The sequence below is a fragment of the Platichthys flesus genome, chromosome 18 (assembly GCF_949316205.1).
Source record: "Platichthys flesus chromosome 18, fPlaFle2.1, whole genome shotgun sequence".
NCBI lineage: Eukaryota > Metazoa > Chordata > Actinopteri > Pleuronectiformes > Pleuronectidae > Platichthys > Platichthys flesus.
Genome location: NC_084962.1, coordinates 8118225 through 8144207, shown reverse-complemented (window position 1 = coordinate 8144207; position 25983 = coordinate 8118225). Strand labels below are relative to the sequence as shown.

The 25983-nt window shown below is 43.4% G+C and overlaps 1 protein-coding gene across 2 annotated transcripts in view; it reads left to right on the top strand.

Annotated features, from left to right (window-relative positions):
- The window catches only part of LOC133973546 (kelch-like protein 29), a 232074-nt gene that overhangs the window by 72105 nt on the left and 133986 nt on the right, over window positions 1–25983 (top strand). For both annotated transcript variants that reach the window (XM_062411479.1, XM_062411480.1), the window contains exon 3: window positions 4301–4612. In XM_062411479.1, coding sequence (XP_062267463.1) covers window positions 4340–4612 — 273 coding nt within the window. In that variant the 5' untranslated portion in view covers window positions 4301–4339. The remainder of the gene's footprint in view (window positions 1–4300; window positions 4613–25983) is intronic.

Sequence of the window (25983 nt, the reverse complement as noted above, 5' to 3'; positions counted from 1 at the left end):
TTAGCTTCTTATAAAGCGGGAAAGGCTCTTTTTTTTTTATAGGCTGCCTTAATATATGCAAGCCTTGCAGCAAAGGTTATCATCTCTCCTCTGGAAGACCATTGTCTCGTCCGCCGCTGACAGTGACTTCATTGGATGTGAAAGAAAATGGGCAAATCTTTATTGGCGCCCTCTCCCCGGGGGCGCCAGCGGTGCCGAGCAAAGTGTCACTGGAGATGTGATGTATTTAAGTGTTTATCTGGTCTGGCAGAGTCCACAGGTGTCCCGGGTGTGGGTTTCCACAGGGGCGCCTCGTAGCGAGATTTCTTTTATCACATCCTCGCACTTTCCCCCGCCTGACAACACAACACACAAGCGCACACATTCGCCGCCTCAAGGTGAAACGAGATCACAATGCCAACACGTGCACACACACACACAGACTCACACAACTCTAAAAGGAGTTGCAGATATGTTAGTGTTTGTAATTAGTCGCTGCAATCCACGTGTTTACAGAGGGACCATAAACGTTGTGGGATTTGAGTCGATGACACCCGCTCTGCAGGGATCTGTTGCGCGCCTCGGGTTACGCAGCACACGCTGACATGCATAGTGGAAAGCGGATGACAGGAATTCACTCGGAGGATTGTGCGCACATTGAAATGTAGTATCAAGATTGTAAGACTGCCACTCGGGTAAGCAAGTGCTAGAATTTGAAGCATGGTAATATGAGAGGCTCCTCTGCAGAACAACAACATTAGTCATATGGATACACTTACTTACAACAACCCACATTTCTATTTAGTAGGAAATGAAGGGAGATGTACCGTGACGCGTGGTTTGGAGATGTATGATTTTGCTGTCTTTTTAAAATATCTTGGCGTGTTTCAGGCCAAGGTATTTGTGTTTCAGGTGGGAGTATTCGAAGTTCAAAGGCCACTTAATCTGCAAAGCATCTTAGTTTGGACTTGTCTCTTTTAATTAAACCCAACTTTTCTTGTGAATAACCCAGTCTTCTGACACATCCAGGAAACAGGGGAAGAGTTTATTTAAAGAATTGGCTCAGGACATGGAGGGTGACTCACTTCCACAAGTTGTACATCATACCATTTCATTCCCCTCACCATATTCTATATCCAGTATCAGGATGTTAGAAGATACATGTTCTTACACAGTGTAGCACGGTCAACGGCTTGTTTCCGTCCAAAAAGAGCAGATTTCTCGACATCTTCCTGGCACCACCCTGCTCCAGAGTCTATTCACACATATTACCTGGCACAAGAGACTCTCAAGCCTGCACAGCACCATCACCTATGTAGTGATAAAAATATATTTGCTTTTATTCTAGCGCTTAAATAAAAAAAGCAGAGGCAACCAATAACCCTTTCATAGTCCACAAAGATCCATTCTACATGGCTACAAAGATATACGTATATTATGGTGGCGGAGATGTCTCGCACGAGCGCAAACTAAAAACACAAAAGTGACAAGACGACCGCAATAGCCACACAGCATAAACACAACCACACCTGAGGTGAGCAGCTGCATTCTGTAGTCAAGTCATGGATGTATGAGTCAAGTGAGCTGTCGTTGGTGAAAACCAGGACAAATCAGTCACTGCCTAAAGTGTGAGGCTTGTCTATATGAGGAGTTACGGTAAAGTTGCATGGAGCTACCGAAATGGACAAACGCACCTGTACTGTAATACTTCAAAAGGACAGGCATCCTGTTTTTTTTTTTAAATGACAGCTCACTTGACTGCTGTAAGTTCCCTTGCTTTGTATTTTGTCAGCATCCATGGTCACTCACTTTTGCTGTGGTTGTGTTTCCGATATGTGGCGAATGTCGAAATTTGTGTTGTGGCTTGTGAATACTCATTTTCCATTGATGCATTTGTGTGAGACATCTCTGCCACTGTTGTATATAAAGTTTTGGATGAACTGATTTATGATCAGAGCATTACAAATGGGAATGGCACAAAGCGCAACAGGCCCCTTAAATTAATTAAACCTGCACCAAGTTTCTCACACTCCTAGATCAGTTCTCCAAATGTGCCAGATTTTTTTATCGATATCCATAAATAATTGTTAATAAGTGGTTCTGTGTATATCTGTTCATTTTTTCTCCTCTTTTGAGTTAGTGATAACTAAATATAATATTAAGAGTATAATGAGAATAATATAAAAGAAGCCTTTCCCAAGGTATTTGTATAACCCTTATAGATTTAATTTAATTTGATTTGCTCTCCTATGACTTTTTTCAACTATTCCTTTATTAGAAATAAGAAAGACTGATAAAAGAGAGATGGCAAAGATGAATTAGAACATATTATTTTCATCCATGACACATGCCCTAGACCTCTACCCATGAAAAACTGCATTGAAAACATATCCTGTGGAAATATCAAATGCATAACTTTGTACTGCCGCCACACTGAAGGTTGCTGCACAAAGCTCTCTTGTGTGGACGCTCGTAAATATTCTTCTGCATGATCTAATGGATTTGTTTTCCAGTGTGTCCTTGTTCCTGAGGGATTACAAGGAAGGCAAAAAAAAAAAAACGAGTCTGTTTTTGCAGTAAATCACAAAACTGTCTGAACTCGGAAGCGTAGTGGTGGTGGCAGGTACTTGCTTGACATCTGAAGAGGATTGATAAAAATAAATTGTCGAGACCCGTGAATTGGAATGTACTTTGCCCCAAATTCTACAATTACTGAAGATAATGTTCGTTTATTTATTTATTTTTCTATTCCTTTTTTTTCCAGGATTTTCTTGCTGCTCTCTTATTTCTCCGGTGTGTGGTGAGGTGAGGTGTGTGGGGCATTGGAGATAAGAAAATATTACTTGGCACTTACTCTGCCATTGTTCCAATGAACTATGGAATATTTTTAGAGATAATACCGGCTTTTTCTGTTGGAAAATGTGAGGTTATTAAAAAAGGGCACAGAGTGGGAGTTGCTCCAGCGTGTGTTTGGACAGAGCAGGCCCTCTGCGAAGAGAGAAATAAATGAAGGGGACGATTGAGAGAGGGAGTAAAAGGCATGAAGGGAAAGAATGAAAGGGAGCAGAAAATAGAAATGAAGAAAGAAGGTGTACAATGGGATGGAGCTAAGATACAGGAGGGCCAGTGCTCCCACAACTGGCGGCTGGCTGCATCACTGCCATCAAAGCATCGCGGCGACCCCTTTCAACTTTCGGGCACCACACTGGAGTTTTGAGCACGTGCGTTCTCATCGCATCCTGCCGAAAAAAACGCTACTTGCATACACAGCCATTCAGCAGTGCTATATGCTCACGCTTTGAACGCTCACGCACACAGAGCAGCGCGGCATTTCAAGGCGATCGCTCCAGAGTCAAAAGAAGCAGCGTGACAGACCCCAGCGTGCAGAATAAAGACTTCTCATCCGCTGTCAGTCTCCTCCTCGCAGACCAGGGGATTTTGCATGGGGCTTGCTGAACCTGGTTTTGGGGTTGTTATTTATTTATTTAATCTGTTATCGAGGGCCTGGGGAGCGTTACATGCCTTTGGTGAGGTGGAGTACAATGCACTACAAACCAACCCACTGATGGATTTCACTACTCAGATCCTGCACCGCTTTGATTTATGATATAATATGGAGTGATACGCTGCTCATGCTACACAAAAGTGCCATACCCCATACTGATGTAATTCCAGCTGCACTGTTGCCGCCATCACAGCCTGCTGTAGCTACTTGACAAAGGGGGGGAACCCTCCAGTGCACTTCAAGGACAGTGTGATTGAATTAAGCAGCCATTAGATGTATGAGATGAGCTGTAATTGCAGGGGGTATTTATCTATTCAGATGAATGGGTTTAGACCACAAGGTCACGTAGCGGTGAGCTGTACTCGGGACAACTCGACTTGAGCCGTGTACCTGTTTGCCTCCGGCTCGGCCGTATTGTTCTAACCTCTGGTTGTTGAACCTAGAGGCTCTGCGTAACAAACCTCGCTCCTCACGGCGCCGGCACTGACGGTGTTTGTTACAGACCTGCTCAGCAGTGCTCATTTCTCTCCCTCTTGTCGCAGCCCCCATTAATGACAGAGAATAGGAGTTAGAGGCAACAAATGAGCTGCGGTGTGCTCATGTCAGTCAGGTGCAGCGTGAGCAGATGCTGCGAGCGTTTACACCTCCGAGTGAACATGTTCACTCTTCAGTTCGCTCCGTGTCTCGTTCCTTCATTGTCTTTTTTCAGTCTTTGAAAACCCTACCTTTGTGTCTGTTTCTCTTCCATTTCCATAGATGTAATGAAACAAAATATTTTAATCTGACCTACACCTCCTTTCTTTCCGTTTCCCACAGGCCTGCCCCCTTGGTTCCCTCTGAGAGAAAAAGGAAGTGATGTCACGCCACCACCACCGCTTTGAGCGGGACTACCGAGGGCCCTGGGAGCGGAGAGACATCCGTCCCTCGGGCCTCCACAATGGAGGAGCCAATCATAGCTGTGCCTCCGCCGTCGTCAATGGCAACAACCGTCCGGGACTCCTCCCCCTCCCGGTGATTCCCTCTCTCCTCCCCATCCCGGCTACAGTTGCCGTGACAACATCCAGTGGCGACATAGTGGTCAAGCGGTGCATCACGGCAGCCGGATCCGTGGCTCCGGCGTCGGCCAAGGTAAGAGCCTCAACCAGATCAATGCCTGGACACCTGCTTCCTTTGTCTGGTCTCGGAAACCTCCGAGCGCTTCCTCCTGCTCTGTCAAGTTTCTTTCAAGTCATTGTCTGTCCCTGTGTCAACTTTTGAAATTTGTGAAGACTCCCCAGCCAGATGCACTTTCCAACTTTCTTCATGCTTTTGAAGCTTTCCAGCTTCCTTCTCTCTCGTGTGCTTCCAGTTCTCCAAACGGTTCTGCACTGTCCAACTCCCTGGTATGCCTGTCTTCACGGTTCAACTGTCCCGGCCCATCAAGCCCCTTCACTCTCCCTCCGTCCCTCTCTCTCTCTCTGTGCTGCCTCCTGCACCCTTCACCCTTATCCCCAGTCCACTTCTGCTACACTCTCCCAATCCATTGCCCCATTCCTGGCAACCTATTTTTGCTCCATCTTCATTTTCTCTCTGTGCCAAATGGCAGACTTGTCATGCCTTTGCCTCCTCGGTAATTTCCTCTTTCATTATGTATGTGACCTACGACAGAGGCTCAGCCGGGTGCTGCAGTCAGGACTGATGGTTAGAGGTCGTGCTTTTCCAAATAAGCAGACACACAAAGTTCCACATTCATAGATACACACTGAGTTTATACGATAATCTTTTTAACAACACATTTCTCTTAGAAATATGTGTTCCCTCTGTTCAAATCTCTAATTCCTAATGAAGGGATTAATCATATTTGAAGTGTCACATGGTCATTAAGTAACAATCTATTGATATATACCAAACTATGTAAAACACAAACTTATAATGAGGCCTCAAGTGAGAGAAAAGTCAACCTTTGAGTTTAGCTTCTGTGTAGTCATCCATAATTTGGCCATTTCTCATTTATGCTGAGACCTTATCCATAGAAGTGCAGCTTGGAAATGTGTGAGCGGTGCAGTGGAGAGAGTGTGCACATGTTTACCCACTCGTCCAGGGCTTTGCCTGCTATCTGGCTGTCAGCAGCGTGTGAAGAGAGGGGCTTTTTTCCAGAGAGAAAGAGTTGGACATTTCCAGCCTCTCCCCTGCCTCTGCCTCCACGGAGACCATTCATCTTCTCTCAACTCTCCTCCCCACTATCAGATCATTTGCTTTAAATTGAACCTTAGCGGATCCATCTTGGCGCTTCTTTCTTTTTCTTCTTCTCCTTCTTCAGCACCTTCTTGGTCTCTCAGTGGGGCCTGCGCTCCAAGAGCAGAGGTAAACAATGCTCTGGTAATTTAGCCTGTAAGTGTATCATTAGATTCCTCGCTGCATTCAGTGACCACAGACACAGTAAATCTGCTCTGGCACCACATCTGCCCTTCGCTTTTGTGCAGCTGAATAATTACATACATCCTGACAAATTCTGGCCAACTCCCACTGTGGCCATTGTCATCATTCAATGGCTGCCAGAGCAATTAGGTGCCTTGCCTTGCATGCGAGTGCACATTTGTTTAAAGGTGCACTATATGTGGGACTGTGTGTGCGCGTGAGCAGCAGATATTATGCAGATCCGTCCCTAGATGCCACTCTCTGAGCCTTATTCGGGGATCTACCTCTCTGCTTTGTCTCGCCTTTGACAGTCCTTTGTATCGCAGGCAGCAGAGACCAGAAAGATTTAAAAAAGGGAAATACCCGGAGTCTGGGCTCTGCTTTAATTACTGCAGCGTAAAGATGCAGCGAACTCAAGTGCCGGCCAACGCCACAGTAGCCTGTCTTTCTATCTCCTTCCAAGCTGTGCGCTGTCCTCGGGTGCTCCCTCTCTCTTTTGTCATCTTCGATCAAAGCCGCTGGGGGTCACAAGGAGTCTGATGGACGGATGCAGCTCTCTTTCTCTGTGGTCTCTCTGTCTCAGCTCTGTCCATGGCTACACTAAAAAGCTGACAGACTGTTATTGATCTCCACTGTTCAGAGATTCTCTTCATAAACACGGTGGCCCTCTTGGGCACATTGTCCAATTGCTAGACAGGTACGGGTGTGTTGGTCTTCCTGTAAGTGACAACTTAAATAAACTATAAATAAACTAACGATTTTGCTTAATAGTAAAACTGGATGCAGAACAGGTGTGTTGTATCGACGTTGTTGACATGATGGTGTTGGTGTGTGTATGTGGCTTGCACATGCACATATAGGTGTAAATGTGTGTGTGGGTGGGTGTAAAACAACTGCTGAGAGTTGCAAAGCACCATCTGGCCATATTGTGAATCCTGATGTAAAGCTAACCACATGGAACAGTGGACTAAAGTGAACATAGAGCTACGCTTTGTACCCTGCCTATAATTAATTTTTATGAATTTCTGTGTCGTTGACATGGATCTATAGGTGCCGTGCACACTTAATCCACGTTAGTAATAACCACAGCTATATCGGTATCCTGCTGATGAACAGGGCTCGTTCTTCCATGTGGTACTCTGAGTTTTGTTAGGCGATAATTCAATGTTCTTTCATATTAAGTGATTCCTTAGCTGGTTGGGTTTGCAAGAGAAATGAACCCCCCTTTCAATCTGGCTTTCCAGCCAAGAAAGCTCATGTTTGGTCAGCAGGTGCTGTGAATTAAACAATATGTCATCAGTGTGGAATTCTTGTGTTTTAACCATCCTGGTGCTGTAGGGGTGTGTGTTCATTATCAGCATTAAGAAAGATCTGACCCATAAACTTTATATACAACTAAACAACATGACAGCTTCCCATAAGTGAAGGCAAAGTGTCTTGATGTCCCCCCTGGTGGCTGACTGCAGTACGAGCCAAAAATCCTGCCTCCTCCATGTTAGTGGATCAGACATGGAAGAAAACCAAACCTTCAAAACAAAAACAAAAGTCAAACAACGCCTACATTTTTCACAATGATATATCTTTTGTTTTGTATATGATTTTCAGAGAGGCTGCCATATCATTGCATCACATCTGCTGTACTCATGGCTTTGCCCGTAACTTCCATGGTAAATGACTTATGTCGAAGAAACAACACAGTTCGCCAGTCACCTGTGTTTTTCGTCCACTGCTCGTTCTGGTCAGTGTATCATGATTGTTCATTGCTGTTTGCTGTGTAATTTGAATATAACTGAAGAACATGATTTGTGCCTGAGTCACGCCAGGTAGCTTTTTGTCACCAGTGGGGGGGGGGGGGGGGGGGGGGGGGGGTTTAAGACTGGGTTGTTGTTCTTTTGTTTGCTTTGTTCCTGGCTGTACACGATCTACAAACCACACACCATTACACTCAGTGTTTTCAACCTGCTCATTAAAATCCGAAGCCACCTTTTATTTGACACCTTTTTGAGTTGTGTCCATTCAGCTCCTGAGAAAGCTTTTGTGAAACGGCTACGCTCAGCTGGTTTCGCATACCAATGTTCCGGCCTGTTCATTAGTGTTTGTCAGGATTTTATAGGTTTGAAACATGGGCCAGAGCTGGAGTCTCTCTGTGCTAAAACATTGCTCAGAAAGCGTCCTCCCACAGATAGCCCACTGCAACGTGGATTTCCTTGCATGGGTCCCTGATCCCTTCATATGAAAATGTTAATCCATCCTCCCCTGATTTTTAATAGAAGCAGTGGTGGACTTTTTATTTCTTTACTCAGTGCCTATTGAATATAAATGCGGGAGCCACTGGTTATATTAAAAGAATAAGTAGTTATGGATATGAAACGTGCATCAGGATAATATCCTTTCTTACCATATACTTTTTTGCTCTTTACTCTGCATATTATTCATCTCGTTCATAACATTTGCTGGTAGACTTGGCTGTTCTCTGATCTACGGAGCAGTCTGAAGTCGGCGGAATGAGCTACTTGTTTTTCGCCTGTGGCCATCTCATTAGTCAAATGTTGTCGGAAGCAAACTCCAAGTAAGTCGGCGTTCTTCGGGACCTGTGTCACTCCGGTCAGATAGCGGCAGCGCTGCGATGCAATGAGGGGAACTTCAGAGTTCAACATGATGGATTTAAAGTTTTTCTGCAGATTACCCTTTCGCATTTTGTAGTTGTTTGAGAGTTTTCTTGCTGAAAATGAAAAAGTTAGTTGAACGCGTTGTTTATGAGAATATGTTTTGTGATTGTTTAAGATTGATTTTTTCATCCTTCTTTTCACTGTACTGTCTCAGAAACATTTTGATGATCCTATTGACTAATCATTTTTATCGCACATCACTCTGACATAAAAATGCATGAACGCTGATCTCCGTCGTGGCAACAGCATTCTTAAAATCACTTAGACTTCAGCAATTTAGCAATTTCTCCACAAAGTAAAAGCGCAAGGTTTGTTGTATTGCTGCAACACGTTATATCGAGCAGAATTACAGAGCTTTTATTCTGATAAGTCGTGAACTTGTGTCTGGAGGTCGTCTGTGATAGGGCTCAACAGAACATGCAATGCACTAGTTTCATTAATTTTACTGTATGAGCATAGGGTCTCATATGTATCTCATAAGCTAACGTCTTGATCAACAATGAAGATGGATCAACTTAATGTTTTAACATCTTGATTTTTAATTTTTTTAAATCCATCCTCAAGTACGAGTGATGCTGCAGCCGGAGGTAGGATAGCTGCTTCTGCTGCTTGATCTTCATCTGAAAATGATTCACTGTAATACCTGCTGCTGGCAGTCCGTTTAAGTGGTTTTCCTCAGCGACACAGAATCGTTCTGTTCGGCTGAGCACATCTCCACGAAAACAGCACTTTACATGCCCTGCTTTTTTACTGGCTTATTTGCCATACAACTTTTATTGTGATGGATGCCACTATCCCACGTGTGATCGCTCCTCCTAGCAATGAGTCAAAAAAAAGTGTGTTGCTCTACTGCCAATCTCAAACTCATTAAGAGCACTGAATATGTGAACATTTGAAAGCACTGTAATTCTGTACTCGTCACGTGTTTGAAAAGGTCTGTTTTGAGCTCTGGTATTCACTGTAAGTAGTCATCATAGCTCAGGTAAGTGAAAAAGAAAATCCAAAGTTCTGGCAGCACCAATCAATAGAGCCAGACTTCAAACAAAATCACACATTGTGTCTTGCTGGTCATTGATTTCAACCAAGTCAGCTCGCCAATTGATTCAACTCGATCCCGTGCTGTGGCCAACACAACGTGGTATCCAGAGAACAGCAGGGGTCGGGGCCTCACTCTGACACAATAAAAAAAAAAAAACGAAAGAAAGAAATCTCACAAAATGAAAAGAAAATGCCTCGTCTCAGGGAGTTTTTATCTTCAACCAGTTTGAGGCACTGGTGTCCTTTTTCTAGAAACATGAGTGAAAGGGCAAAGAAATGACGATAAAGTAGATTCTGCCCGGCAATAGAAACATTCAGCATTTGTAAGGGACCTGTAGTAATAGTATTGTTGAGTGTGCATCACAAAGGCTTTATTTCTTTTAAAGATCTGTATCAAGACAAAAAAAACCTTGTCACATGAACACCTCTCCGGGTGCCTGGTAATGAACCGACTGGAGGATTGGGAAATGACTGAATCTTTATGGAGGTTGAGGCTAAAAGGGGAAGGAGTCTTTTTTTTTTTTTTGAACTGGCATAACCTTGTGACGAGTCGCTGTGAGAGGTATTGAATATGAGATGATTAAAGTTTAAGGAGGTGCACGCTGGGGGAGGTGGTGGGGGGGGGGAGCTGGAGGAGGGAGACAGAACAGAGACAGGGGGAGGGTGGTGGTGATGGTGGCGGGTGAGCTTAGCTTTTGAATTGGCTTCAGATAAGGAGGGGAAATTAGGATTGTTCTATCGAGTAGTGGAGCTCCACCATGGAGACGTGATGGAACCATACACTGCTGTCCTAGAGAAAACCCTGCTCGCTTGTAACGAAAGGCGACAACACGAAACATGTGGCTGCAAGAAAAATGGTCGCTTCGCAGTTTGATATAAAAGTCATCCATCCGCTTTTTCCTTATCGTGATAGACACAAATTGATGATGCACCATGTTTCATCATGTTAAATCCAGAATCGTTATAGTTCGCCGCAAATCTTGACAGCAACAAATAACCGAGGAATCAAAGATGTTTGTTGACATTTTATCTCCAATTGTGATTCAAAGTGACTAAATTATAAGTGGTGGAGTTTTTTTTTTTTTTTCTTTCTTTATCTCTCTCTGAGGAGCAGAAAGGTAAACAATCCTCGCGCAGCGCCGGCCCGGATTTGATTTATTAGCTGCTAATGTGCGTGTCGTCGTCCTATCGCAGATCCCGCTGCGTGCCGTTTGCATTCGCGGTGAAAAATGCCACAGAATCCGTCTCTTAGAAGACAATTCCTCAGGAGCAGACTCAAATTGATTGATGAGAAATGCACGGCGGCGGCTTTCATTCATTATCCACGCGCCACATCATGTAAGACCCGAGGCTTCTTTTTCTTTTCAGTACGTGAGTCAAGCGTCTCTTTAGCAGACTCTCAGTGTTTGAACAGTTATGCGATTTTAAGTATGTAGGGCCAGAGGTCTGTTGCATATTTCTTTTCCTATTGTAAGTGGTAAAGTGATGCATCTGTCGGGGGGGGTTTCAGCGCCAGAAGTCAGCGTGTCTGACACCAAGCTGAGACGAACCTGTCAGCTCTCTCCGCCGCGTCCGTCCACTTGAAATGTCAGTTTGGATAAAAACAGCCCTCGGCGGGTATATGCAGAAAGATGCCCTCCATTATAAGACGTGTCACTATTAGAAATGGCACTTCCATTTTGCCCCTTCTGCATTGATTTCATCTCACTAGGAAAACAATGATTTCAAGATTTTAACTCGTGGCTCCGTACATGTGTGTTCATGTTGTTTCCCAGGGGGTTAAATTCACGACCAGTTAAATGTGTGCACCAGATTTTAATTTGCTCTGACAGTTTAAGAACTAAGCATCCCAGTTTTCCTACGCTGCTGTTTTACTTTCCATTAGTCATGCATTCGTTCTTTGTAATCGTCTCTCTCTCTCTCAACACAAACATCATCATGATGTTTGCGGACAAACAAATCCACCGCCGGGCGTCTGCAGCAGAGTCATTAAGAAACAGTGGACCTCGAGGGATCCACGCGGCGGATTAGGCAGCGATTTTCCTCAAGATGATATATGGAAAGTTTTGAGTGTTAACAAGGCAGCGGTGATTGTGTGTTTACCGGGAGCAATTGCACTGGGGTCTGGATGTCTCGGCACCATGTGGGGAGAATTAGAGCTTTTCCACTCGGCAACAGACCAGGCAACACTGCAGTGATTTGCTAATCAAGGACGGACGGACAGACAGACAGACAGACAGACAGACACCATACTACTCTTTTTTTTTTTGTTTAAATTGGCCTTTTCAAAATAAAATGATCTTTGTCCCTGCAAGCGTTTTGACTCCTTATCAGTCTTAATCCCCGTCTACACGATTTAAAAACATATATTCCGTGAACAGGGTATTATGTGCACAACAGCTGTTAGTCAAGTCAAGTGATTATCCCTGTTTCACTCTGCACTAGTAGCCGATGCTAATGCTGGTTGTTTTCTTCCAGAAGGGGGTCATGTGATAGGAGCCTGTCTGATCAGCAAAGGCCACGTGTTGACCGAAAAGACCCAATCAACGAGCTGTTATCTCCAAACATATGTCACCGAAAACGCAGCCCCGGTATTTTCGAACTGAATCAGGACCAGCAGCTGTTGAAACTTCTCCATTTTAGTGGGTGTAAAACTCTGGAGTAGTGTGGATGCCAGGCCGTATGTAGGTAGCAAGTGTCAAACTGTCACGGCAAAAGCAATGTAAGAAAAGTAAAAGGGAGGAACTGTCAGACTTTAGACTTTTGTCGTCAGAGTTTTCTATAAAATAGGAGTCAGGAATATGATGACAGATTTATTATTAAATCTCACACCCTCATCACACGGTCGGGCCATCATCATCTTTTATTGTCAACTGAAAATATTGATGGTTGTCGTTTTAATTTAAGGGGAGAAAGAAATCTTTACAGAAATGAAACAGTTGGCAGATGTGGGATGATAACGCAGCAGGTCACAGAATGGGCGAAGGCGAGTGTTATCTTTGTCTTGTCAATCTCCCAGTGACAGGATGTTCCACGGCTTTCATCCAATTCATGTCCCCTCCAGGGTCCCTCTGTGTCTGTCTTCCCTTTTTCTATAGGGGCAGGATCCCAGCTGACCTTCTGTACCAGCGGCAGAGCTCCGCATTGACTCATCCCAACCACCCGTCTCTCCAGTCACAAGTTTGCAAACCTGGCCAAGTCCTCTGTCTCTGGCTCAGATGCATTTCATGGATTTTAATCTTCCTCAGAAAAAATAAAACAGGCCGCAGAGACACGTTATTGTTCAGGAAACCATGGATATCCCAAAATAGTTCGGCCTTTTAGCGCCCTGGCTTTGTGGTGGGTTTGTGTTGGTTACAGTGAGATGCACAGAAGGCAGCATGCACGGCTCTGGATGGAGAAAAGAGGGTGGTCCAGTAGGGGCTTGCTTTCCTTTTGTTGCTGCGTAGGGGACGGGAATGGAAAAGCCGGATCCTCAGCTCGCCAGCTGTCGTATGAGTCTGGCTCCAAACTGACGGCCTGATGCCTCAATCTAATAACCAGTCATTGTATATCAGATCCAATACTCTCTCTGCTTTTGTGAAAGACGAGATGCGGGCCTCCTCTCTATTAATGTCACAGTGACTGTGCAATGTGAGTGCGCGATGCTGAAAGGGCTGAGGCGTATGGTGTCATCCAATACTGTACATCTGCTCTCCCAGCAGCAGAACACAGGAGATCATTGTCTCGCTGCTCTTTGGCGGAGCAGAGGCCGGCGCGTCGGACGTCACTGCACAAACAAGCGGCGTGTTTGCAAAGTGCACACTCATCTCGGAGGTTCTGTCTCCAGTGCTCGCTGTCGCTTTGTCTCCTTGTGCTCAGATGTGATTCGAAAAGAGCGGGGGCTCATTCTGGTCTCTGCGGCGGCTCGGCTGATGAAAGTAACAGTCATGGAAACCCACTACCCCGCTTTATCACTCCTGCTTTTTTATCTCCCCCTCGCCCCAATCACACTTCCATTACTATTTCAGTCTAATTCTTTGGGAAAATCTTCACTCCCCCGGACCACCGTGCCTCCAGCCTCCTCAAACAACCGCTCGTCTTTGCTGAAGCATAGATCCTCATCCCTGCGTCAGCGCGGCCTCCCCTCTGAGCGCGCTTGTGTGAAATTGGATTGCTGATCCGTTGGCGCTGAGTGGCAGAGATGTAATATGGGATAGCGGCCACCGCATGCTCTGATGCTGGAGACAGCTGTTACAGGACACCAAGGGATCACAAATGACGCTTGACTCCTGGTCCTCATCTCTTCAAGACTCGGTAAACGCTCGCAGCAAATCTCATGACATCGTAGAAGGGGGAGTGCGGCTGAACAACAAACAGAAACACACAAGGCTCCCGTCAGGCGCATTGCACTTCACAGCGTGTGGGAGGTTGTCAGTTTTTCTCGATTCGCCAAAGTGTCAAGCGGTCAGCGTCAATCCCCTCGGCAATTTGAAGTGGCTGCCATCTTACATTTGCCATTATCATTTGTCACCGCCCCCGCTGCCGCCGCAACTTCACTCCTCCATTTTTCCTCATCACAGGGTGAAAGGTCTTTGACAAAAGGGGGATTTGATAGACAAATTAATCCTGTGATTATCACACATTCACCCTCTGTTGGTCTGAAATAGATTTGTAGTCTGTTCCCTGCCTCCCTGCAGTCACTGGTTTTTAATTATGGCAAGTTCAAAGTAAAAGCTGTTGAAGACACTCATAGAAACTTCTCAAACTACTGCAGCAGAGGTGTCGTCTCCATTCTCCATCCTTAAGCTTACTCTTCAGAACAGTCATTATTTTTGACTAAATGCGCTGCTTTCTCTCTCAGCTGCCACCCTTCTCAAAGCTCAGGAACTCCACCAATACTAGCTTACCCACGTCATACTTTGGCAGAAGTGATCTTCTGGTGAAAGGACTCTTTCTTAGAATTGCACAGGTGCTTTTGTTTGTCTCTGAAGCTGCTTTCAGTCGTGCACTGACTTCCTTACATTTTCCGGAGACTCTGTATGTGAGAAACGCAAACGTCCGAGTCAGTTGCTCCGGTCTTTTTCCCTGCCCGCCCCCTTGGAAAATGTACATGAAATGTCAGACTGAGCCCATACAGAAATTCAGCTTGAGAATATCCATAAAATTCTCCTCTAACCAGTGGGCGTGTTTATGACATCACAAGGGATGGAAACTGGAAATGTCTCAGGATAAAAAAGAGGTGTGGTACGCACAGAAGACGCAGGCGAAGATGTCATCTTGGAAAGACAACAGGATTTGAGCGCTTTTGGCGATAAAGGCATCAAGATTTGTTCGCCATCCTGCCTCCTGCACAGCCCCAGCCGTTACTGCTCGCTTGATTGTTCTGGACTTTTTCCGGTTGTTGTGAACGTATCCAACCGAGGCAATCTCCTGGTGTGTTCTTCATATTTTCCGGAAATTTCCCGAAAATCATGTCAGAAAACAGCTTTAGAAGACCAGTGGAAGTTTTTACTGACACCGGTCAACCACACGATGGAGATGATGATTGTTTGAGATCACTTGGACTTCGGGTTGAGTTAAAATCCGCCATTTTGGTTCCAATAGATAATAAAAACGTGCAGTGTAGATGCTCATATAACACAGGACTAATGTTGCCTCTCCAGTCTCGGCACGTACCCTTGTTCAGGTTCCTCAGTAAAACTACCTGCTGCATATTTTAGAGGGTACTTTTCTTTTACAGTAGACAGAATTTCAGTGAACCCAAAAGGACACTCTGCTCTTCTAGTTCAAAGCTGCCATTCATCCATCTATATAATTGAGCACATCGTTAAACAAGCAGCTCGGTTCTAAAGTCGTTCAAAAGACCCACACTTAGTATATTATTCCCCCGGTACTCCCCTTCAAGGGTTAAATGAACCCCCTGCTGAGCCAAACTGATTGTATGTCATTTTATGGGCAGAAAGAAAAAAGCCAATCTGCCAACCCCTCTATCTCTCCATCCTTCTCTTCCTCCCTCCATCTCTTTGTCTGTCCTGTTCCAACACGGCAGAATAAAGAGCAATGGCATTTAAAAAGGTCTGTGTGTGTCTGTGTGTGTGTGTGGGGAGGGGGGTTGGTTGACATTCAAAGTGCTGCCACCGTAAGGTTAACTCCAAACGAAAGGTGATGGTGAATGCGGGGCTTTTAAAGCATCAGGCGTGTCATGAGGAATATCAGATATCAGCGAGGGGGCAGACAGAGCAGCGCTTTAAGATGCACAGGTAAACAATACATCTCCGTCTGCCACATCTGACACCTCGTGGCGCTCTCAGCATCAGCCATGCGGGACACTCGGGGGTCTTTCTCCTGTTACGCTGCCCTGGTTATTTTTGTTCCTGCAATTAAATCCGACTAGGGAAAGAGTTGTTCCTGGCAGATGCTTCCCCTGGCTGAAACTGAAACATTTACTGTCTCGTGGTGATTTGGAGTAGGTGGGCCAAGAGTGCCCGCACTTTGTTTGACTGTAAATAGACATTGACAGCACTCGCTTTGACATTTCTTTGCTTGACTTGGTACGGTTTTCAGTCGGGTGCACAGAGGAGACAATGAGCACGGCTTAAGAGAGCCTGCTTGAAAAAGCTTGGAAACGAAATCATTAGCCGATTGACTTTTACTCTCCTCTCCTCCTGAGCTGATATCTGGGAGGGATCTTGGCCATGTTTCGTTTTTGCGCCAACGTCTTAGTTGAAAAACCCACAACTTGAGGTTTGAGAGCATGAATTTTTGCTTGTGATTCAGACTGAAATATCTCAACAACTATTGCAGGGATTGCCATGAAACCTCCTAGTTATTCACAACCTCTATGAGCCGTATGGATTTATTGATCCGCTCACTGCTTCTCTAAACCTATCATGATTTTTTTTCTAAGGTGAAATGTCAGAACCAACTGCTTATAAAGATGTATGACATGTCCTCACTTCCTCCCACTATCCAGAAATAAAACCATAACATCCTGGTTATAAAAATCTCCTACTTGCGCAGTTGGCGCGAGACTGTGGTGATCAGGTGACCCGTCAATGCACATGCTCGACCAATCACCAGTCTTAGCTGTCAATCATGACTTTTTTAACTCGCTTTCATACCATCAAATAACCAATTAAAACCGTTTATGACCAAATATCTGTAAAGTACACAGATAATGGTATAAGTTTCATGGGATTAGTTTTCTTTTACAGATTAAACAATACAAAGAAAATATATATTCATGTTTATTATATACGTTAAAATATATGTCCATATAATATAAGTTATCTCTGAAATCAAAATAATTTTTATTCGGTTGAATTTGTGTTTTCCTTTTAGCGGTATTTGTGAGGGTGGGTTATTTTGTCATTCTTTGTCAGGTTATGGTTACAGTCCTAATCCCTACACGGCAACCACTCTAAGTGTCTTAGTGTTTGAATATTCTTATGTTCATATATTCACAATCCATCATGTGTAACAGAAAAAAAAAAAAAATTCCTCTGTTATACAAAATAGTTTGTATTACTTATTACATTATTAGGTTGCATGAGGTCATTTTGTTCTTTGTCATTCCTTTTCTCGAATTTAATAAGGCACACACATTATGATGGACGCTTCTGCTGGACTCCAGACAACTTTTTATCTGCCTCTCATTATTCCTCCATTCCTCTCCGTCCATTACTCGATTGTGGATCTCGAGCATTGTGGTCCACTTGCTGTGGGCCATGCCCGTGCTCTGCACTCAGGGGATCTACAGCCAGCTATTTTAATAATACACACATAAATAATAGATATTTTAAATGCAAATTCTAATAGGGTCTTTGGGGGTGGCTCAATCATGCAGCAGTTGTGGTTTGACCTTAACTCAGGCTAACCGATGACCGGGAGCTCGTTGTTTGTCATTAGGAGCTCCACTCACCATCACCCTGCTACGTACTCATCCGCCATAACCACAACCACCGAATGCATCATGTCAGTGTTCTCTTTTCGTCTTTGCGCAGTTTAGTAGCTGCGACTCGTTGCATGTGCCCCTGTTTTAGCCCTGTTGCTGAACAGTGGAAGTGTTTAGTGGCACGCAGAGTTAAGAGTAACGCTTTTCATGGCATGGCATCACACTCATCAGATTACAATGGCTGATGTGAGGAATAATGTAAAACGAGTAACAGCTTAACGTTGCTGGTATTAAAGCCGAATGCAAAGAGATGCTGACACTGTGGCTGTTGTTGTGCTGTTTGTCACAAAGACATTTATTCTGTTTAATACTCAACCACTCCGACGTCTCACATGGGGATGAAGGGGAGTAGACACTGGCTTGTTGTAAGAAATCTATCACAAGGGTTTGGAAACTAGTGTTAAATCTATCACATCAATTATATGCAATGGACAAGGTGAATTTAGTGTTATGTTTTAACAGCTGTAAAAATAGTTGTAGGGTTGTAAAAGGAAAAGTTAAATATGTCCATCTGAAATGTGGCCAAGTGGAATTTCCTCAGAATTATCCATTGGGACATAACTCAATTCAATGTACTTTACACCAAGGATAGGGAAAAAAAGATATTGGTTTGGCAGATGATACTTGCAGCCTATTAACAATCTTTCATTTCAAGTTAATAATCACATAACATCCATCCATTTATCTATTCGCCCTCTGTGCAGGCTCCCGAAGGACAAAATACACAGATACAGACTCTGCATGTTTAATCTAGAATCAAAAGATTGTATTCAATATCCATCCATCCATTATTTTTTCACCGCTTTTTCTACTGCTTGTTCTTCTGAGCCAGAGCCAATCCAATCTGACAGTAGGTGAAAGGTGGAGTACACCCTCTAAATGTCACAAGCAGATACCTGGGCTAAAACCCAAAGACTCTAACTAGGCATGTTGTTATATAGAATCAAATGACTGAATTGAAATTATGATATCTCATTCTAAAATGTAGTTGAGTGGAAGCATAAAGTATTAGTGATGGAAATATTCACGGTACCACAGAATTAAAACACTTGAGTAAATGTGCTTTTCACTCAGGAAGACTTTATTGATTTCAAGCTTATAGTATCAGAACATCCAACCAACCATTCATCTGTTTGCCCTCGGTGTAGTAGACCCTGGACAGATCGCCAGTCAGTACCTGGGCTAAATCACCCCAGACACCCAACCTGCATGTGTCGACTGGCGCAGACACAGGGCGTTCTTGCTGTGAGGCGTCATCGTTTACCACTGTGCAACTGTTTTGTCATTCACGACCATGATGAACTATCTTTTAGAAAGAGCAGTGTATTCGGAGAGACTATTGACACAATTAATCTGGGCTGTGGGGACAGTTACTGCATCTTGTAGAGAAATTCTACCAAGCGTTTCCATAAGAGACACTAAAACATCCCATAAACGTGAGAAAGCACAATGAATATCCGAGACTTCCTGTAGATATGGTTCTGTTATAACAGGTTATGAGATTTGGATGCTGTGAATGAGGCCGTTTCTTGCCAATCGGATTTAAGGTTTACATCAGAGAACTCTCGACTGCTTCCGCATCCATTTTCCAATCCTGTGTGTTGCTCCAGTGCAGCCGCCGCAATCCCCGCCGCTGAAATCAACAGCGGGCTCTCAGAGTTACCTCCGGCTTTAAGTCCCTCCCGATGCCGTACAAGCGTTTCCAGAGTCTCCGCCGCCACAAAATGCGGAAGAAACGCGGCTCATCATCCGAGGAACAACAAAGGGCCACACAAGTTTGCGTTCCTTCCTAATTTCTGCTCTCATAACAGCACCGGCAACGATATTGCAGCCGTAATCAGATTAGATACTTCTGGGAAATAACAGTTGATAATATTTGAAGAGGAGGATAATATCCCTATTCAAATTAGCCTGCAAATTGGAATGGAATAAATTGTCTGTTCAACATAATATTTTACTGAGTCTGGAGGCAAAGCCATCCAGAAGTAATTGAAAGCAATTAGATTATGATTACTAAATTTGATTAATCTGCTGGATTACACTCCTGGTTGATGATTTGAAGCAAGCGATCTGAGATCAGTATGATGTAATAGAATACTCTTTTCAAGTAATCCACTACTTGGCTCATGCATGGTCACACTCCTTACACTTCTGTGTAGTATTGTTTACCTAAAGTTGTACGTTTCCTCAGTTTCTCTTAAGTTTGATTCTCTCAGGCTCGGTGACATCATCAATAATGTGATTTCCTCCAAACTAGAAGTAAACTAATTTCACTGTAATCAATCATTGTCGGCGTAACAGCTTTATGAAATAAAGTAATTACTTTATAATTGCTTGGTGCTTGAGTGGAGCACATCTTTACGTACCGGCGTGATTATGACTTCAATGGCTGTGCAGGTGTGCGAGCGACTCATCCTCGGCGCCCGCGGCACAAAGAGCACAGGAAGCTCCTCGTGTCGTCTGGGACTCGTTTAAGATGCACCGCTGACCGGCTGCCAGTGGGCTCGGCGGATTGATTCAGTCTTGTTCGCCGCCATCTGTGCCAAGAGGTACTGTCTGTCATGGCCTGTCATTTAGACAGCAAGGGTGTGGGTGTGTTTCTGTGTGTGTCGTGACTCGACACAAATGACAACGTAAGGTACGATTGTTGTACCGCCGCCTGCTCAACCCCCGTCCATTATGACATCCCCATTTCATTTGATCCATTACAGGGGCTATTACTCTGAGCTATAGCCCTAAACGTCAGCCCGGTTTGGATCATATTTCCATTTTGCTCTGAAAATAAAAAATGAAAAACGCGGATTGCCTCTGTCTCGCCACACAGCCGTTCCCCGTGTGTGGAGGTTGTTTCTGTTGTTGTTGGATATTCTCCAGCTGCCACCTCAATTAAGAAGCTGATTTCAAGGGGTCTGTTTGCACAGCCTCACCACATCTTGAGTGTCTCCTGATGATGTGCTGTATGTCAGTAGAGTGCACAAAGAGAACACTCTCAAGGTCAGATTGAAGTTGGAACCATTTCATCACGAGGCATTATGGGAAGTGCTGTGCATCTGAGGGAGCAGTAAATATTGTCAAATGTGAGCCAGGCACACACTCGATATATACAGCACTTGTGTGTGTGCTATTTTCATGGTCAGGATTTATTGCACACTTGTTTCTTTTTGCAGTGCTGTTTAAATGTTGCAGATCTATGATGTCATGTGTTCTCCCTGTTTACTCTTAATGTCACCGTGAGTCCTCACACAATGAAGAGCAGGACACTCGTAAAACAAATATGGGACAATTGAATTAGCATAGCATTTCATTTCATTTGAAGAGACCATAAACATAAGTGTTGTCAGGGCCTTGATGTTTGGAGCTTGCATGTTCTCCAGCTTCTTCCAACAGTCCAAAGGCTTTAGCGTAGCTGCCGAGTCTAATGCCTCTTTTCCATTGGTCAAAAAAACATCTAACGTCCACTAATATCTGGCTTTTGTGTGCAATGAGAATGGATTTAATCGGTATTCACTCCCGGGTCAGGTGACTCTGCAGTAGACATGGGTTTTAATCGGCTACTGCTCTGATTGCAGTGACACCCAGGTCGCTGCGGGAATTTGGCAAGACAGCCGGTTCCGCGCCTCAGTGTCCAGCACGTTTGTGACATCGAACGTGGCGCACCGCGGTATATAGAACAGAAAGGCTAACTCCTTTATTGGCAATGAGAAAGGAGTCAATCGTCTTTTTTAAGTGGGTTTACCCGCATTTAATAACCTACATATACTCGCTATTTTCCGTGTAAAATAGTTCAGCCGTGTGTTTGACAGGCAGCCTGTCCGGGGTGTACCCTGCCTCTCAGTCAGTGTCATCAGTCAGCCTGACCATGACCCTCAAAGGAGAAGTGGTATTACTAATGTATGGATGAACCTTGTGTCAAAAATTGAAATGTAAATAATGTATATAGTGCAAAATAAAACGACCTGACTGATATGCTAATCTGCACACCACCAGCCTGTGTCTTAAATGACTTTGCTGCTAGTGACCTGGAAATGAAGACAATGCATATTGAATGCATTCTGTGTTTGACAAGATCGTGTCCATTAACACCGAGACCCCCTCAAACTGTTAGATCTGGCCCGTTCTGATTCATCGCTCACAGTTTTGATAAGAAATGTAAATCTCTGCTCCAAAGAGACGTCTCACTTTCACACAGTCTAGGACTTGTTCACTTGCCAGACAAAATCTCAATTATTTCAACCACTTGGACGGAAATTATATGCTGCGTTTCTCTTTCCCAAGGAGCTCAAGGAGCTCAGTGTATATTCTGCTCTTTAGTTAGACTGTTTGTTGACTCGCACTCAGTCATGAAAAGTCTTTGCAAGCATTTTCTAATTTGTTCTTGAAGGGCAGTCAAGGCTGCATCACATTAAATCACAGAAAGTCGGGAACAAGCCAATTGAAAATCGACTTCATTATTATCTCAGCCTTTTGTTATCTCACAATAAAGATGATTGGAAATGAGGGCGAATTTCTTGGTACTGCAAATTTTGTTTGGCATCTCGGAGATGAAACATGTTTACGCAGCGCAACGTAGGTTTGTGTGTGTGTATGTGCGTGTGCGTCTTCCTCTTCTCTCAGGAGTGATGTGATTAGGGTGTGTCTTTGTTCACCGGAAGACAAGGTTAAAAAGTGCAGTTGAATAAACCATCTGTGATTATTTGAAATACAGTTGCTGATTTAAATCATGATTCATCAACTCTGTCCTCAAGCGCCGGCTGTCGGACAAATAGCCGACTACTCATTGAAGTCCAGCCGGCTACTTTATTATCATATTTCCACAAAGAATGACCACAATATTTACGACAACTGCACAAGGTGCCAGGACTCTACTTGAGGCAAGCTTGATTTACCCGATTGATTTGTATTATTAATCACATTTAAATCTACGTTGTCTTGCTTGTATATGCTTCAGTTTGCCCTGATTCTCTATTCTTTCCTCCTTGGGTATCACCATACACGCACACAATCACGCGCACACACACACACACACACACACACAAGGCTGTAGGCAAGGAGATAGTGGATCATGGAAAGGTCAGTGGTTCAATCCCCAGTTTCTCCACTCAAAGGTATCCTAGGGCAAGATACTGAACCCCAATTTTGTATCAGTGTACACCTGGTGTTTAATGGAACAAATGGAATACAGTTTCTGTGTGGTTTTGAGTGGTTGTTAAGATTATGTAAAGTGCTATATAAATGCAGTCCATTTAGCATTACCATTTACACATGCAGAGCAAATTGGAGCGCAGACTGAACACAGTGAAGAACGTGAAGTGATGTTAACTTGACAAAAATGCTTGTGAGTTAAAGTTCAGTGGCCTATAAGGTATTTATCAAACCGCCTGTTCGACAAACATGTAGAAAAGCGATAGTTTCTACTGTTTGGTTCGGCGGTCTACGGGGAAACATGGTTAACACACATAAAGCAGGGTGATTATCTTGTTAACTAATTGTCGTGAAGAAACTAAAACAAAATGTGTCTGAGTGATGCCGTTAGTTTGTCATAAAATAGGTCGAAGTCTAAAAAAAATGTCACGACTGCTTGAAACCAACCGGAGTTACCAGCCGACCGTGAATCACCGCAGCAGCAGAGGAAGAACGACAGAGGACAGTAGGAAGGACAAACACTGACTCATGTCTGTGTTCTTTATTCTCTCCAGACTTCACTTGATCTACGATGTGTTACACGTCATTAAGTTAATAGTGATTTTGCTGTTGTGACCATTCCAGCTGCTCCTCAACAATTAGCATTTAATCGTAAGGTCTGACGTATCAGATGCTCTATCATGTTTTATAAAGTAAATGTGACGTAATGGATCTTCTTGCAGTGATATAATATATATCATGATCTTAATCCTCCTTCTCATCAATTTCCTACATGTTGACTATCAGGTAGACACATTTATATTAAGGAAAAGTAGCATTAGAATCTACCAGTGGCACCTCCTTGACTTCCCTTAAACCATTCTAGCCAGCTACTTTTCCCTCTAGCCTGGTTCAACATAGAAAAGCCTTGTATGTTGCCCACACAATATAAACAGTTCATAACGACAGCAAGGTCGTCACCGTGTTGTAAGTGTCTCTCCCTACATCACTGCTGGATTTCTTTTATCAAAGAAGTTCAGTAGCCTATACAGAAGTGAATCAAGATTCCTCAACACAATACGCACACTCTAAATTAAATGGAAAATACCGCAGGCTGAATACTGAATGTCTTACACCACGTCAGATTTCCAATGCAGCTGATGCTCCCAATTAAAAGCACTGGACTCCTGCGAAGACGTGCTGCTGCGTCCTTCAAGGACATATTATGAAACTGTGGCTCACACAAAGCAACGCTCAGAATATTCACGATATTTTATAATTATGAGGTATTTGAACATTTACTCATTCATATTTCGGTGGGTAACACTGTACTTTTACTTTTTTTAAATAAATGAAATATTTAAAATACAATAAATCATTATAAAGTAAATCAGACCACACTATAGTATAAAAGATCATTAAAATGATCTGTTGGTCTGTTGCAGTGTTGCAGTGTGCTTCAAAATCACAGTATTTGGCGGCATAGTGAGTACTTTTTCTACTTAAAGTACATTTTGCTCTTATATAAGTAATACATTTACTTTGAATGCTAGAATTGTAAGAGTATATTTCAGTTGTTATACTGCCACTTTTATTCAAGTCTAATATCCTGATACTTAAGGGTATTACTCTGAAGTACTAAGATATCGCATACTAATACATCAGTGGGTAGTGCTGAGCCATAGCACATTAACAACATTAACCTATAGTAGCTGGATATTTTATACACAAAGTGACATGACGGACATCAATCAAAAAAGGTCTTTTATTGAGACTGTTCCCTTGTAAAAGGAAAAAAAGAAAAAACGGTAAGGTGGTCTCTGCCAGCAGCTTGTTACGAGCCACAGTTACATTTTATTGTTAAGTGACCTTTAGTGGCCGTAATTATTATGACAGGAACGAGTGACACAGTCCACGCCAGGTGTGGTAGGATGGATCACAGCACACAAATCCCAAATTTTTCTTTTTATTTCAACGATGACTGATCCCTAAAGTAAGGAGGACAACGGAGGTCTGCTGTGCTGCCAACAGGAGACTCTATAGTGAGCTCATCTGCAAAAGAAGGAAAAAAACACAAACAGGAAGTACTCTGTGCTTTTTCTCAGCATTATGTCATTTTTGCAGGATTTTGACATACAACAAAAACAAGTTTATCATTTATTAAGCACGACGGTGTAGTAAATTTCCCGTGTAGTGGCCATCTGTGTGTACACTCGTTTTCATGATGCATTGTGGGATACGATATGTCCACTAGGGTGAAAATCTTTTTTCACTTAACATTCAGACGTTACTACAGAATGGTGATCTCACTATATTATAGACGTTAGAGTGATTAGTCAGTGATTTGGGATATAGCCGAGGAGACACTTCGGGTAGATGAAGTTTACTTTCATTTTGCATTTAATTATAGTATTTTATTACTTGTCACAGTCTTAGGTTTTGGTCAAGTCAAACAATCTCGTCAAACAACCTACATCAAACATAATCGTCCCTCAGCATTGACACCGGGCATGGAAGAAAAGACAGAACAGCCTTTTAATACAGAGCTGTCTCCTAGACATTTCAGTAAAAGCCTTCGTGAGGGTAAAAGAGTTAAATATCAACAACATGACGCAAATGGATTTCAGGTGTTGTGACTTGCTGACTCCAAAGAGCATCTTTGTTTCTCAAGGTTTTTTTTTCTTTTTTTTCTTAGCAAACTACTTCTTAGTTTTTGTCTGAAAAGAATAAACACTATACTATTATAAAATAGCTCGTCTGAGTGTCTGCTCCCGGGCTCTTTCTTAGACTGTGATGTCAATACGTTACACAATCGGTTTGCGATTTAACCTTTAAAGTTGAAGCGGAGCCCCTAGTTTTTTTTGTCGCGAGCTGAATATTTCTTAGCATCCTGACACAATGTTCCCGCTTCCGTGTCCAGGGATCATTATTTTATATTAAGGTGTGCCCTGGAAGATCTAGGTTGAGCTATCATTACCTGAAGGCTGCTTTTTTCCCTCTCTTTCTGCTGAAGGCGCCAACTTAAATTGATTCTTGTCAAAGAAAAAGAAAACATTAATATTTATCAGGTGGAGACAGAAGGAGAAGACACAATGTAGCAGTTGTTGTAATTCGAATCCTTTAAATTTGTATTGAGCGAGTGACCAGAAATCTCATGTGTGTGACCTGCATATTTCCGTGGTAAATGAGACACGTTAAATGATGTGCCAGAGGGAAAATGGGTCTTTTCAAGCAGCACACACTGTTCCGATCATCACAGATAACCGAGCTGGAAGGCCAGGGACCTCATTTAAGGGCTATTTACCATACACCGGATTTTCTATGGAGCTGCAGCCGGC